The 17308-nt window shown below is 37.0% G+C and overlaps 1 protein-coding gene across 1 annotated transcript; it reads right to left on the bottom strand.

The window, feature by feature from the left end:
• Positions 1-7834: 7834 nt before the first annotated feature.
• On the bottom strand, positions 7835-16656 carry CCT8 (chaperonin containing TCP1 subunit 8). Its single transcript, XM_027362500.2, has 9 exons — positions 16511-16656; positions 14396-14566; positions 12690-12935; positions 11306-11485; positions 11026-11205; positions 10579-10832; positions 8980-9100; positions 8559-8696; positions 7835-8433 (listed from the first exon to the last, which is right to left on the bottom strand). The coding sequence occupies exons 1-9, from the start codon at positions 16568-16570 to the stop codon at positions 8143-8145; spliced, it is 1641 nt and encodes a 546-aa protein (XP_027218301.1). The 5' UTR covers positions 16571-16656; the 3' UTR covers positions 7835-8142.
• Positions 16657-17308: the final 652 nt, after the last annotated feature.

Here is a 17308-nt window from a genome sequence, read left to right as displayed (position 1 = left end):
TAGCCCCCCCCCCCCTTCCTCCTTGAAATTGAATAAGGTAATTTTCTATATTACCTTCGCCTCTCCGATATCGACGATTTTGGTATCGTTGGATTCCTCTCACTCTGTACAATCCAAATATGTAGGTTTCTTGCTAATCTTTTCGAAACCTCGTTACCACTGAAACTATTTTTGATATCAGTGTTTTGAGAAATTTATCCATTTAATTTTTTAAGAGGAATAGGCCTCTGCTCTCAACATTCACTTTCTCATTTAATCCTACAATATGTATACACACACACACATACACACACACACACACACACACACACACACACACACACACACACACACACACACACACACACACACACATACACACACACACACACACACACACACACACACACACACACACACACACACACATATATATATATATATATATATATATATATATATATATATAGAGAGAGAGAGAGAGAGAGAGAGAGAGAGAGAGAGAGAGAGAGGAGAGAGAGAGAGAGAGAGAGAGAGAGAGAGAGAGAGAGAGAAAGAAAGAGAGAGAGAGAGAGAGAGAGAGAGAGAGAGAGAGAGAGAGAGAGAGAGAGAGAGAGAGAGAGAGCGCAACCTGTAAAAGATATCTATAATGATCTGTGTAAACAAACCTGTAAGTCTACATTGCTTACCGCCACAGCACCCACTCGCAGGTCTTGCAGCCGCCTTTCATCTCGCTGTCCGTTCGAATCCGCACGACGCGTATTTGTATTTGGAGGCTACATCAGCATCCTTTGGAGAGTCCAATCTAACCCTTTGAAGGAGTATAATTCCCTCTTCAAACATTGCTGGCCGTAAGACTGGCTTTTGCTCACTTCGTATTGTTCTTTTAATTAAGAATGTAATCCTTTAACAGATATAAATCGCCATCAATGTTCTCATCTTGGCAGGGATCTTTATCCTTACCTTGCATTTCACTGTCAGATTTCTGTAATTTCATTTCAATTTCTTTGCTGGGGGCTCCTGGCCACTCTCTATATACAGTTTTTGGCAGTTTTCAATTTCGTCATTTGTATCTGAGATGTCCCCAGTGTTTGCCTGGTATTCTTTTGGATGTCTGTGCCTAGGGAATTAAATGGGAACAAGCCATGGTGTCAAAACTGCGTCAAAACTGTGGTATTCCCCAAACTGCCGCAGGGCATGCCGAATACCCGGCGAGGTAAGTTTGGTAATTCACCATTCTCTTCTTCTGTTATTAGACTTAAGTTCACTTTTAAATATTTTTTTTCTTTATCACCTTAATCTAGGCTTCATCAAACACTTGGCTGTATCTCATCGTGTTTGAGGGAGTTCCGCGACTTTTGCTATTGGCGATAAATCACTGAGGAAAACACGGACACAGTGGTTGTCTGCAATTCTGGAATTCTACGGAATTTCGTCTGCAAAACCCAAACAAAAGTCAATGATGACGACACTACAGATTTTTTTTGTGTGTGTGTGCGTATGTGTGTATGCTGTATTTTTGTTATTTTTATGACTACAGATGGTTTGATGCAAATTAAAATTATTTAAAGCAATATTGAAATATTTCCTCATGTTCAAACAAATTAAACATGAAAACTGCTGAACCCTTCCTGGTATGAACGGATATGAAGTGGCAGACACAATGCTATCATGGCAGAAATTTGGGTCTTCTAGTTGTACATCACCAAAGGTAGTGCCACGATCCCACAGAGTGACTTAGAACCTTCAGGGGACCCCTCCCGGAAAATGACCACCTTTCCCTACTCATTTCATCATAAAAAAATCGGTTGGCGATAACTCATTGATTCTTTTTGCTTGATATAGAGTATAGAATTGCGCTTCGTCTATATAATTTTGACCTTGTATCTCCATGGGGGGGGGGGACGCCCCTCAAAAAGTCGGATTTCCCCCCCCCCCCCTCTTCGGTGCACTGTGTCCCAGTTTTTTTCCTGACCAATCCCCCAAAAATTCATGTGTTAAATCTATCCTAGCCTAAATATATAATAGCTCGATTTCTTTATTTGCTTTTTTAGGCAGGAGACTAGTTGACATAGAGTACTATTTTTGGTTTGTTTGTTTTTTAGCAGTAAAAAAGTTGCATATTTTTTTATTAAGGCCAAAATTTATAAACCCGGGCTATGACACGGCCTCAGAGCTCCGAGGCTCTAGCGAAAGCAACAAACTGCATTTGCATCGCACGGAAATTACGAGCCCAATAAAGTACTGAAGGTCGTGTAAACAAGCTTATTTAGTGTACTTTGCAATACAATGATTACCAAGTCAATCGGCATAATTATTTTCAATAGGGACGATATCCTGTAAAGGTATGTATTTTTATTTGTTTATTGTATATAAAAGTAGATATTTTTTGTCTGAAAAGTTTAATAAAAGCATTTTACCATAGAGACAACTAATCTAAACCAGATAAAAACCTTTCTTTATTTTTTATTTATTTATTATTTTTTACTTCAATTTTGAAGAAATAGGGAATTGTGGATGGCAATATCAGTACAAAACATCCTAGTTATAAAGTCCTATCATGAATACATGCCGGTTCAATTTTGAGTTTTAAAGGCATATGGAATTAATACATGGAATTCGAGAACTTACCTATCACTGAATTTTCCCCATGCTTCACACAGGGGGGGGGGGAGATGATCACTGGGTGTTTATAATTTTCGAAGAGTATCATATGTTCGTAAACACACACATAAAGTTTAAAAAAAATAAAATCATCCTCATTTAGTAGCCCTACATCGATGTATATATCTAAATGAATAAAGTATATTAGTTTTCCATACAAACCGTTTTCTTTGATAATTGTCAATATTAACAGATTGCAATCGGAATTATATTATTTTTTTTATCGGGAACGCACGAAACAGATGCGATAGCTTTTTCAACTCTAGACGAAGACTGTGCACACAATCGAGTTCAAAATTCCATATAGTTTTTATTTCAGAGCGGGTATTACGGTGTACTATCATCTTCAGTATGAAATAATCAGTATCTCGCTTATGCATCCGAAGTTCAAAAATCCGACTTTTAGGTACCTTCCGTATTGAATTGCACTTTACAGCACTAACGAGCAATTTCAAATCAAATCAAATTTACCGATGCTGTGATGTACCGACCGTTGAGCGAAGGCTAACGGAAATATTTCAATTCTTTCTTATACGGCTATTTTCAAACATTAGCGCTTCGTACTCGGTATACGTACAGATCACTTCGTAAGCTAAAACATATTACCAGGGAGTCTCGATAGAAGCATATTTCGTGTGTAAAAGGACACAAAACTTTCATTTTTAAAAATATATTTCACAAAATATTTCGTCATAAATCAGTGATATATATTTTTTTCTGATATTGGTATAAAAGTGTTCCTTGAACAGTCACGAACTCATATCTATGCGCAATGTCATAATCAAATGCCGTATGCACGATTGCAACATGCCAAAGTCCACACAGGCGTACCTAGGCGCTCATAAGTGACGCACCTCCCCAGGTGTTTAGTGGGTCTCATGTCGACTGCAAGAGAACGAGCCACACCAGGCCTTTAATACTCTTTTGGTAGTTTTCTCATTCATGTACCTATTCTATACACTAGCCAACTCAATTTGAGCCCCCCCCCCCCCCATCAGGGATAGTCCCCTTCAGCTCTGCAACACACTAACTATGGATAATTATATACTTTTTAGATAAGTTTACAGGTTCAATGTATATTCTTTAGTTATACATCTAATACATTTTTTTATGAAGAGATGTGGGTGCATTCTATGTTATATGTATTTATTGTATATTGTTTTATGCAGTGCAATGAGTAATAAAGTCACGCAGGGAATCCCATAATCATCACATTCTACGCACAGTAACTGTAGTTTAATATTCATCCGTTTGTAAAAGTGTGTTTTTTTTTTTTTTTTTCTATATACGTTTTCATTATCATCTAATGGTTAGAAAACGGCAGACATGCTACTACGGAAAAACGGCCAGCTCCTTGTGCTTCCGTTTTCTATTCAAGGAGAGAGAGAGATTACTGTTGATTTCCATCTTCCAAAAAAATGGAAATAAATAGTAATATTATAAAAGTATGGGCATACAGGTGATTCTACACTTGGAATGGAACACTCACACGTGAGCCTCTGCGAATCCAAAGCCACAGCGTTAACTAGAAAAAGGCACTATACGAGAAGAGAGAGAGATATAGAGTGGGAGGACACTGGGAGAGCGAGTTACAGAGAGAAAGGAGCGAGTGGAGTGAAATGAAACGTAGGCCTATACTCAGGCTGAACATTTTATTAATTTACATGCATTTTAGATGTACACTGTCATGACTCTCTCTCTCTCTCTCACTCTCTCTCTCTCTCTCTCTCTCTCTCTCTCTCTCTCTCTCTCTCTCTCTCTCTCTCTCTCTCTCTCTCTCTCTCTCTCTCACTCTCTCTCTCTCTCTCACTCTCACTCTCACTCTCACTCTCACTCTCACTCTCACTCTCACTCACTCTCACTCTCTCTCTCTTTCGCTCTTTCACAATGTACCTTTCAACATCTCTCACTCTCTCCCTTTCTCTATCTCTATCCCTCTGTTAAAACGAGTTATAACTTAATTTTCTTTTATGAGGTAGATACCAACAACAGGAAGTCATCAGGAACAGTATTTTATAAACAGAATATTAACCTTTTTAACTGCAATGGAGGCGGGGAGATAATGAGAATGAAAGAAATTGTATGTTTATGTGAGACAGGGAAAGGGAGAGACAGACGGAAATTTATAAATGAAAATTTTCAAAAAGTTATAAATGGCTGAATCGAAAAATGTATGAAATATAAAGAACAAAGTATTAGAATATCACTTGAATGTCAGATACGCAATTTTAATTATATTCAATACGTCTTCAGTATGTCTGTTTGATCTAGATTTGGGTTAAGTGATTTAAAAAATGGAAATCCCTCTCACATAAAGAGAGGGAGGGGCGAGTGAGAGGGAGAGAGAGAGAGTGTGTGTGTGTGTGTGTGTGTGTGTGTGTGTGTTCATGTGTGAGTGCGTGTGTATGTGCGAGAGAAAGAGAGAGAGAGAGATTTGGTATACATTTGTAATACAAGCTAAATGGATATTATCTTCAACTTCCATCCGGGCCCACCTTGCTTTGGTTAGCATAGAGCAGTCACATTTTACCATTGTTCTTATCATGTGAAAGTGCCTTTTCCCTGTCTTTCCTTCTTGAAGGCACCTCATGAACTTTTATCTACTATAGCTACTGACAAGCAGGGGCCTCACGGATAAAACAATGAATTGATACTATATATTCATTATCTCTAAATGCAAAGCCATTCTACAAAAGTAGGATCTTATCTTTTCACTCAAAACAAATACATAGATACCTGATAGTTCTGGGGTACAGATTAACCTTATATAAATGGAACAATATCCGACTTAAAACCATCGATCATTTGCCCTACATAGTTTCATGTAAAATCTCGTCTTCTACCGCATACCATAAGCCTTGACAAGTACTATGTGATATGGTTATGTTACGTAAATTTGATGTTTACCAAGCCCAACTGAAAAGAAAACTTAAAATATGCTTTAACGTTTCCATTCGATGCACCGACCATAATATCCCCGGGCCGGTACTCACTTAAATATCATTAGGCAACATTAAAAAATTACAAATATTGTATGAACATAATACAGGATTGATGTATTTAATCTTAATCGGGTCGATCCGATACCTTGAGTATTGATTGTCCCATCATTTCGATATGGTCGGACAAAATACAAATATTGTTATGGTTAATAACTGGCCTAAAAATTGCATCCGTCTCCCATCGTTCCGCATCAAAAACATATTTAGTTGCATTGTTTCAGAAGTGTTGCAATATATAAATCAGTTTAAAAATCACGACAGGTGACTCCCGTTCCCGAAGCCAGGAGTAAAAAATGATTCGCAGTGTCTGTATGGCTTGTCAGTGATTTATAACATTTAAAAGGAAGGGGATGTTTTGATTCAAAGAATTATATCACAAAATATATGAAATATCATCAGTCATTCCTAACATTTGGAAAGAGAGGAATGTTTTCATTCAGTTTTATCATCAAATAGGAATAAAATATTAAATTTAGTTTCTTACCTGGTTTGTTTAGCTCTATTATATTCCATAGTTTGTCTTTGAATAAGTTGTCACTATAGCACCTGCTTGACATGTAAAAAAAAAAAAAATATATATATATATATTATATATATATATATATATATATATATATATATATATATATATATATATATATATATATATATATATATATTGCCGAACAAAGTCAACCCTTTTTTCATCCAAGATGAGAAAGCACTGTGGCTACTAGTCACGGACGTGGTTGACAGGGTGTCATTCACATTTGTCGAGTGTCCCGGCAACGTTTTGTTACTTCACGTCAAAATATTCTTCGAAAGAATCTATCCGTGACGGTGTCGTGGCAGTGACGACCAGCAGGTCCATTTGATTCTATATAAGAAAGTGACGGAACGGTGACGATGAAGCGTTCATCGTCATTTACTATGCACTCGCTGGCTCTCACGGGGCCACATCATTTTTCATTTTAACCATCTCTAAACAGCGGGGTACATAGCGGTTTGCCAGATGTATGTAAGCCCCAAGTGCGTTGCAATGTGTCGCAACAATAAATACTTTTTTTTCAGTTTACTCTAAAAATGCATCTTCATAGTTATTACTGCTGCAATTCTGCTCTTCCTTGAAGAAGGTATTGAGCTTTTCATCTAAAACATCATTTTTTTCTATTATTAGTATTTTCGGTGTAAAACGAATGCACGTCAAAGAACTTCTTATATTTCCTGAGAAATCACTAAGAAAATACATTGCATGTAAAAACACAAACTTCTGTTGTATATCTCAATTTATATTGGAATATTTAAATTAAACGAGATTATCTATAGATGTTCTTTTTATTTGCTTTTTAGAACTGCCTATCACACCTATGTGCTATGAAATCAAATTTATTACGTTTATATTTCCTTTAAGTATACGGCAGTTGGAATAAATTTCGTCTCTCAACTGTGGCCATACTTCTCAAATAATCTCTGTAGAGCAAGGCTTTTTCAGATTTAGTTCATAAACAATAAAAAAGAGATAAATTCATTTAAATGTAATATTTGCACAGGTAAGAATAATATAGGTAAAAAAGAAAATTGTGTAAATAGTCACATGTGGTACTTTCAAAATACTCGAAAATTTGCTTTTGAATTGCATGTACTCTTCATAATGATTTTAGCGATTTACAAAATTAAAATGACAAAAATATGCAAAGCTGATACACTGATCACACATCACCCAGTTGGACTTTACACTTTTAAAATCTTTTTTTCACACAACAGATGTTTTCATCCATTCTATAAGAGATTGCAGTGATATAAATCAACTCTTAATTGTTACACGTATAAAACAGCTTAAAACTTATATAAAGTAGTTTCATTTATCTAATAATAGCCATATTTTCATTTAAAAATTCTATATCGATACACATTAGACAGCTCTGACTGAAATCTCAAAATTCCTTTTTTTTTCAAAATGCAATGCGGCTCTAACTTTGGGTTGTTTAAAAATGCTTACAAATTTGTACCCAATCAGTTTAGTTATTTCACAAAATCCAGTATTTGAACAAAATTATTGTTGATCTACTTACGTTGAACTGTGGGTAAAAGAAGCCATAGTTTCGTTTGGTATAAACTGCCTATGAATACCTGGATTTTAAATATCTTGCAAAACTTTTGAACATTAATAAAGGATGAGTAAGTAGATATTTTCAGGTAAATAAAATTGGTTTTCTATTTGGATGATTTATTAATCATAGAAAGGCTTGTGTGAATGACGATAATTGTGTTCCTTTTGAGCACTGGCAATGAACAAGCTTTGTTACTCGGTCCTTCAGTTCATAAAAGGTTCTTGAACACTGGGTGCTGCACGAGCTACAGATGACCAGGGGTATCACCTTCTCCTCAAAATTATTTTGTTATTCCCTGATAGTCAGTAAAGCAATATTACATGTGAAAAATGAAGAGAACAGAACAGAAAGGACAAGCAGAAATATTAAGTAAAAAAGGAAAGCATTTCCATTGGCCAGCACTTGATTTAATCATCATCAGGATCCTGGGGGCCCATTCCTCTGGCCTTGGGACCGCCCGCCCTTTTCGCCATAATGATCTGATCGACACGGAGAATCTGGTTGGCAGCAGAGGTCGCATACTTCAGTGCCCAGTACTTGGTGAGGTAGAGATCAAAGATTTCCTTTTCCTTAGCATCAGTTACTAACGTGCCTTCTCCTTCACAGTCGAAACCTGCATTGGTTTTGCCTTCAGAGTGTGCTGATAATAAATTGGACAAAGTCTCTTGGTCATTTGCACCACAGTTGTCTGCAAGGACCTGTTACAAAAAGAGAGATGCATGTGTATATTAAAGATTCAAGTTAGTTGCCATAAATAAATCATGTGATTGTCTTCCAACCTGCAGCATTTTTCCTAATCTCACAATGCACATATTAAACTTACCTTGGGAAACACTTTAAGAGCATCAGCAAATTTCTTGATGGCATACTGTTCAAGACCAGGACACTGAGATCCATATTGTTCAATGAGCCGGCTAAGCTCTACTTCTGTGCTTCCAGCACCTGCAACACAGCTTCCATCCTGCAGAGATGCACAAGGGATATTGTGCATTAGTGATTCATTCTTGGTAAAATTATCAAATGACATTTACAATTAAATATGAATTATTTATCCATGCTTATACCCTCCCTATTATCATAGTCTTAAAAATAAAAATCCTTTAGTATGGAATGCTCTGACAGTAATTACATAATTTCCCAAACTACAGCAACAATAGATTAAATAAAGACATTTAAAAACGAAAATCAAGTTCCATACAATAAACAACTATTTTTCAATTTTAAAGTTCTTTGCCAATCCATACCCTGCAAAGTCCTTTGAAAGTGTTGACAGCATCATCCACAGCTCTCTCAATGTCATCCATGTAGTTGTCAGTGGAGCCTCGAATAACAATTGTGGCAATTCTGGATTCTGCACTCTCTTGCCTGTCAGGGAGATAAAAAGATTTAAATGCATTTTTTCCTGTTAATTCTGTATTCATTCTGTAACATAAAAATATCTATGATTTTTGATGACAATGCATTAAGACAAAAGTGTTACTGGGAATAGCCCTCTTTTTATCTATTCTTTTTTACCAAGATACTAATTCACTAAAAGAGAAAGGAAAGAAAACTGAAGTGTGGGAATAATAATCTTACAATCACAATGCTTCCAAATCTTCCTGCAAAAGGAAGACCTCCCAGGCTCATTGTTCAATTCCCTCTCTATATCCATCCTTATATAATGGTCTACAATAAATCTTCATTAACCACTTGGATCTAGATGTGACTATATGGTCAGGAAAAAATCTGGTTTGTGGGCCGGATGATGTAAAAATGATGTCATAGACTTTGACTAAAGGCCAGGATGATGGGATCGACTCGCCACATGTGCACAAAGTTTTTGGAAGGTGATTAGACTTGGTGGACATTTTTGGAAGGAGCTTTTGCATTATTCCTATTAATATACAAGGGTAAAATGTATCATGGGCAAGCCATGACTGGAAGAGTGTTGGCTCCAGGGAAGGTACTATTTTCATGCTTAGGATCTATTCCTGCCCACAGGGACTGGTGGCGCAGGTTGCATTACAAAAGAAGAAAACTGCATCGAGTTAAGGACTGCCTAGAGAGATGATATGGAGTCTGTGCAGGGAAAACATTCTATTACTATCTGGATGTAGCATAATAAATGACAAATATAGACATAGGAAAATGGGGGGAGGGGGAGGGGGGAGAGAGAGAGAGAGAGAGAGAGAGAGAGAGAGAGAGAGAGAGAGAGAGAGAGAGAGAGAGAGAGAGAGAGAGAGAGAGAGAGAGAGAGAGAGAGAGAGAGAGAGAGAGAGAGAGAGAGAGAGAGAGAGAGAGAGAGCAAAGAACTAGTGCAAAAGGGTGGCAAGGATTCTTGACACTGCGCATTAGTGTACATGTGTGCCCATCGTATGAACCACACATTTGTGAGTGTGACCACTTAACCCATTAACGCCGGTATATTTTGAAGCCGAAAATAAAAAAAAGATTTCCAGCTCAGAAACAGATAGGGTGCCATTTCAAGCTCTGCGAGTGTTCCTGGAAACACTGACAGGTATTGTATGTATGTGTGACTGTGCACATACAAGTATGTGCATTTATGGATGTGTTTGCTTATGTCTTTTAGGCACAGAGAAACAAGGGACCTTTTAGGTCTGCAGACTAACTCCTGTAGCATCCTTGGCTGCTTTGCCTAGTCATCAGGAAACAAGTTTCCTGATGACTAGGAATATATATCCAGAAATATGAGAACTGAAATCTCTACAGGATCCTGAACTGCAATGAGGCTCTACTACACAGTAAGAAAGGATGGTCTGATGTTCAATGTTGTTAACCATGTTAAATCTCCTACATGGTTCTCGACAGTGGTCTAAGCACAATTCTTTTTTTTTACAGACCTGAAGATTGTGACAGGGGTATCTCCTACTTCATCCATGAAGACCTTATCACAAAAGCCAATCTCTTCCTTCGTGGGGCAGATCATCTTGGGCAGAATAACAGCACCGACAGTCTTGCACAACCGTCTAAGATCCCACTTGCTTGTAACACGGACGGCCATGATGTCATATTTGTTCAGGTAATGAAGGGCAAGGTCTCCAATCTTGCCACCGGCAACCACAACACTCACTCCTGCTGCTGCTAAAGCTTTCACCTGTCAATAGATATTTCTTAATGACTTCCACAAGTAGAAGATTAAAATGACAAAGGAAAAAAAAACATCTGATGGAGAACAAAAAAAAAATATATATATACATCATACAGAACATCAGTTACAAGTTATGTTCCCTAACAGAAAATTTAGAATTATAAAACACTAAATCTGCTGACAAATTTCCTATACTTACATCATCTTCCATTTTTGACTCTTCACCACGAGAGAAATTTGCCAGTTCATCAGCAGTCTTGATCAGGACAGTTCCTTTGGTCTCTGTGGTTGTAACATCAAATGGGCAAGAGTAGACAGCCAACTTGGCCTTTACCTTAGAGGTCACAGAGCCTTCAACTGTCCTCCTGAATACCATACCCTGAAAAGAGGAGCTATCTTATAGATCTCCAGAAAGTTTTAGGGCAAAATCTTGCAAGATAATCTCATTTACTTTAAGGATATCAATGCCTCCCACTCACCTGAACCACTTCTGAGCGGTTAATGCCTGATCCAATTATTTTGCAAATGCGGACATTGTCAACATTGAAGGTGGTCTTCTCTGGGAGGATGGAGATACAGGCTTTGGCTACAAGGTTGGCAAGGAAGTCCTCATGACCATACTGTTTGCTCATGATGGCTGAACGGAGAGCCTTTGTTACCTGAAAAAATAGAATATATAAATAGACAAAAAAATACAGACAATACAAATCAATGGATTTGCTTAATATATATAGAAAAATAATTATCTAACTTTTTACTAAAGGGCAAGTAGTATGAAATAAATTTCAAGACATGAATATGCCATAATGGGAAATTTTGGTTGAGGGGCCAGGATGATGGGAATGTACTATCGTGAAAAATTCAGTTGAGAGCACAGGTGACAGGAATGACTTGTCATGTGGACACAAAGATCTTGGATTAACTCAGTAAGCATTTATGAAGGGGCTCTTGGATTATCTCCACCAACATATGAGGGCAGAATATACCATACATGAGCCAGGATATATGGTGGAGGGTATATTACAGAAAATTGAAAATGAAAATACTTAAAAATTACACAAATAACAGATTATTATTTGTGATTGTTATCAATGTAGACTAACAGTAATGATGACATGGAATCTGCTCAATAAAAGTCTATTACCATCTTGATACAGCATGACAAAGTATATAATTTGGAAAAGGGGTGGGGGGAGAAGAAAGAAAAAGAAATCCTTAAGAAAAAGGGATAACATTGTGATGGGGAGGCAAGGAGTCTTGATACAATATAGATGTATTTGTGTGGGTTGGTAATACAGTCAGGAAAGCCTAACACCCAGATTACTGGCACAAGTGCAGGCTATTGAGCACCCAGAGCCAACAGGTTAATAACGAGGGAGGGGAGGAGGGGGATGGAGGGAGAGAGAAAGAGAATAATGAAGAGGGAGGGAGAGAGAGAAAGAGAATAATGGGGAGGGAGGGAGAGAGAGAAAGAGAATAATGGGGAGGGAGGGAGAGAGAGAAAGAGAATAATGGGGAGGGAGGGAGAGAGAGAAAGAGAATAATGGGGAGGGAGGGAGAGAGACCTATTCACCTTTAGGTAATGGGTCAAGACAATAGACATACTGGTTTACTTTATACAAATTTAAAATGTTTCATAATAAAAAGTATCACCTAAATCCAGCATTAAACAAATTTATTAGACATTCTATATTGATTCAATGTCATTATTATATATATTTTTTTATCATTAATATTGGGGGGGGGGGGGGGCAATAAATACTGATTTCAGGCTTTATGACTAGAATTTGGAAATTATTCAAACCTTTACTGCAAGCCGGCAAGACCAAGATAAACAACATAACTGAATACAAAATAACCTACCGTTACCAAATCCTTAGGGTCAGTGACTTCCCAGCACTTGAGGGTGGGAAGGATTTCAATGGCCTTGTTTAGAGCTAACTGATAGCCCTCTGCAACATCTGTGGGAGTGAGGCCCATGCGAATGAGATCCTCTGCTGCTTCCAACAAAGCTCCGGCAAATATGATAACCCAATTCGTTCCATCTCCCATTTCTTGTTCTTGCATCTGAGAGGCCAGAACCATCAGTTTGGCTGCTGGGTGTTCAACCTACAAATAAAGAAGACCTTTAGGTAAATACACAATCAAGAAGGAATACTGTTACTATCAGTCTATTACCATTTCTAAAGCATATCATTATCCTTATAAAATTGAAATTAAAATTAGATGATGAAATAAGAACAATATACTATCAACAAATACTTTATACAATCTAATTTTATTTTTGAATTGCTGAACCCAAGCTACAGAGGCTTTTTCCTTAAAAAAAAAATAATAATAATAAATAATAATAATAATAATAAATAAATAAAACAACTAATAATAAATAAATACGCAATATTTTGACACAGATCATTCTATAACTTTTCTTCGGGTTTTCTAAAAAAGGATTTTCGGGCTGATACTCTTTATAATGTAATTATTGTCCAGTACAAAACACCTTACTCGTGGTACCTTATATTGGCTGTCTGGACTTTCATGATTCATCCCTTTCCATTTTCACTAACAATGCCCACAATAAGTTCCCGGGCGAATCCGGGAACCTGCCCACGTGCCACCCGCCACATGCAACAAAATCAGAGTGCAAGCTCTAATCTAGCGTTGCACCGGCTGGACCTCCGGTAATGTTTATTTTTCCATGTGTCTCATCAAGTGTGACACCTATCGTAAGTGGGTTAATATGCAATATATAGAAATTGCTTTCATATTTTATACAAGTTGGATAACAAATTATATATGAAATAGTTCTATATGATGTAATCATCCATTATTATCCCTAAATTAGTGCTCTGTTGGGGTTTCATAACATATACTAGTATATGTCATCGTTCTCTATGCCAGTGAACATCACACCTGCAAGTGGGAAAACAAGAGAAGGGGCCACGCGCACGTGTTCTTGAGGCGAGGGTCCCAGGGAGTCGGGGATTGTGTGTTCAAAACATTTTGATGAAGGATGAAACTAACGAAACATGATCCAAACAAACAAATAAAATAAAGTACTCTATAAACGGCATATTTCTATTTATTTGTATACAATTTTTTATTTTATTTTTTTTTTTATTTTTTTTATTTTTTTAATGCTTCCCAGATTTATTATCATATCCTATGTGAAACTGAGCTTTCTGAAAATGGTCAATTCTTAAAAATTATATCAAATAGTTACATCACAATTGCCAATTTTCTAAGCTTAGGTGAAAAATCGTATTATAGTGGACATTGAAAGTGGCTGCTACCACCTTAAAAATTTCAGGGGAGATTCGGAGGCCCTGAAGCTCTTTGGAAATGCATACAACTCAAAATTGGCAAGGTGGAAGATGTTGGCAAAAAAATTGGTAGATGATACCCTTCAACTACACTGCATCACTCGTCCCCTGAACAGCCATTGTCTGGACCAAAACTTTACTTCCAATGCATGGTTGACAGCTATCCTAAACTTCCATCATAAATAGATTCATTCTGACCACGAATCTTGTATTAGTTTAATTAATCATTACATTTCGAACTCTCACCTCCAGTTCTCTGATGATGGTGGCAGCATCGTTGGTTACAAACAGCTTCTCAAGGTGGTTGATCACCATCTTGTTGCGGCCTTGTGGTCCATAGGCTGTCTTGAGAGTGTTGCTGAACTCCTTGCATGCTGCAATGTTGCGGAACACAGCCTCCTCCAGTCCGGAATAGTGCTGGAAAATGAGAAGATAAAGATTAGTATATGTATAAAGTTCAATACTTCATCACAATGATCAACTGATGATAATCTAAATGGCTAATTCTTGAACCTAGGAGTGCAGAGGCAAACACAATGTGAATCCTTGAGAATTATTTTACCCAGTAACTTCCCTGTGACCTTTCATGCCTTCCCCCTTTCTATCAAGTCTAAGAATGTGGGGATTTAGGGGGTTTCCCCTGTAATAATTTCGGTAAAGGTTAAAGACACCAACGCGCGTAGAGAGAAATGGACACCACCATCTTATAAAGCGGAAAAAATACAGTTGGATGGAACATAGTTTAAGTTGCGCCGGACTTATATTTACCGTTATATGGAAAAAAACGGCGGTGCCAAAAACAGCAATCCGCAGTCAGAGTTATTTGTTTATGTCAGCATTTTCTATAAACTCGTTTTCTATACCTGTCTCATTTTCTGTATTTCCATTTTCTATACCCGCGTTTTCTAAATGTCATGTTTCCAGTTCACCATTTTCTACCACCGTGACATTTCTGATTAGTAATTATTTCAAACATTATTTTTTTGTATTTGTACTAACTTTTCCTCAATTCCTTTTACAGTTTTACAATATATTTTGGTTTTCTATGTAATGCAATTATTTTAGTACAATTTATACTGTTATCATAACCTTTATTCATACTTAACAAGGTAACAACCTTACTGCCTCTTTACGCAATTTACCCCCCATGTTGGAACAATACACAATGCAAATTACTTGATCACTTTGTGGTAAGCTATTGCCATGGCAGGACCCAGTAATTTCTGTGCGGAGTGTGACATGTGTTATGTTTATTTATTATATTTAATCATTATATTTATTTTTAAAATACAATGAAATTTATTGTTTATTTTATCATGATAGATCAAATGTTAAATAATTATTTTTTATGTTAGATAGGGGCACTTCTTTGAATAATATGGAGGCCAGGCCGACCTCTTGCTCGAACTTTGCATGGCCTCAATTCTGGGGAAATTCAATGCCCCAAATGCGATAGCATTTGTCACAGATAACAATATAAATTCATTCAGGTGCAACAAAACAAAAAATTAATAAAAGGAAAGTTAGACGCAATTTCAAAAAATCACTTTTTAAGAACACCTGGTTTGATAGTAAGCTCGATTTTGAAACAAACAAAATTTGTCAATTTATCTTTGAGAAAGATTTTCATTTCAATACTACATAAACATGATAGATCTCAAAAAATGGCTAACAGTAAAAATCACATTTGCTAATAAAGGGCACCTAGCATCGCAAAGAGCAGGCATGGACTCTTGATACTCCAATGGGTTGTTTGTGTGGGCCGAGCCTACAAGCCACACACGAGGGAGGGTTGCCACTCAGGGAAACCTAATGCTGGATTTCTGTTCACTCATGCACTGTGAGGCACCTGCATCTAGCAGGTTAACTTCTGAACGACCTATTCTCTTTCAAAAACGCGTTACATTTGAAGGCATTTTGATTCCTTACTGGGGTATTATCTTTTTTACCCCGAGTAGTCACATACTGGACAAATACCTATCTACTTTAAAAATAAACAAACTTACCAACCTGAAAAAGCACTGATATAATAAATCGAATAAGATTCCCCCAAATTTGGTCAATTACCCATTATGAGCCAAAGCCTGACAGGTATGAGTCATCCAAGTCAAAAAAAGCCAATAGAAATAAACCGACAAAAGTATTTCTCCATATTTAGCTAATTTTACCAATGCAAAGCCAGATTCTCTCAACAAAACGGAGAATTTATCTACTTTAAGAGTTATTTTCGAAACACAAGAAACCATGCGTGGTGAAGCACATGACAACCCGCCTGGTCAAACCTTCACAAATATCCAATTTTTCAGCAAAATAAACCTCTCATAAGCTCCTTCTCACTAAAACCCATCACTTTAGACTTACCCTAGCACCATCCTTGAGCATAGAGGCGAATCCCGGAGCTTTAGGGACGTGGAGAGCCATTTTGTGTGAAAATTTTGGTTCTTAGGCGTCTTTTAACAGGGAGGCGGCGAGCAGAAGGCTGGGCAGGGCGGCCAACATGAGACCGGGAACGTTCTAGAATGTTCTATTTCTTCCAATTTCATGGCGGTTTAATAGTGTGATGAATTAGTTTGGTGGGATTATTTTGAGGCCCGTAATAATTACATTGCGGTTCGACGTTTGGTTTGTGGGGTTTGTTGGAATATTTGTCTTTATTTCGGCTGGCGATGACTAGAGAAGGGTTGGCAGCCATGGCCGATATATACACATTACTATAATATTTTTGTACAATGAACTATATAGAAATTTTGTATTGAATTTATTGTTGATAAAATATAAGAATCAGTACGCACGTATATTAAGATTATGTTTTCTAACTTTTACTTAAGATTGCGACAGACATGTTCAGTGTAAAGTGTTTCTGAAGAAGTAACTAAATTCAAATTGAAAACAAAAAATAACCAATATCTAATCTTAATTACTGTCATTTCAAAATCAACTTGTGTAATATGATAAAGCTAATTAGCATTATGATTCTATACAGAGAATCCCTAGATATACTCCATAGAGATCGGATTGCCGAATGTGTATTTGCGAATGGAAGATTGGGGTTATTGCGTCTGCTCAATAGATGGCGCTAAATGAGAAAAGTGTCGTCTGTTTGTTTACATTTACCGCGAAAATGAAAACGGTCAAAACACCCGTAAAAGTCCATTCCGG

The sequence above is a fragment of the Penaeus vannamei genome, chromosome 16 (genome assembly GCF_042767895.1).
Source record: "Penaeus vannamei isolate JL-2024 chromosome 16, ASM4276789v1, whole genome shotgun sequence".
Classification (NCBI taxonomy): domain Eukaryota; kingdom Metazoa; phylum Arthropoda; class Malacostraca; order Decapoda; family Penaeidae; genus Penaeus; species Penaeus vannamei.
This window is presented reverse-complemented; position numbering and strand designations above follow the sequence as displayed.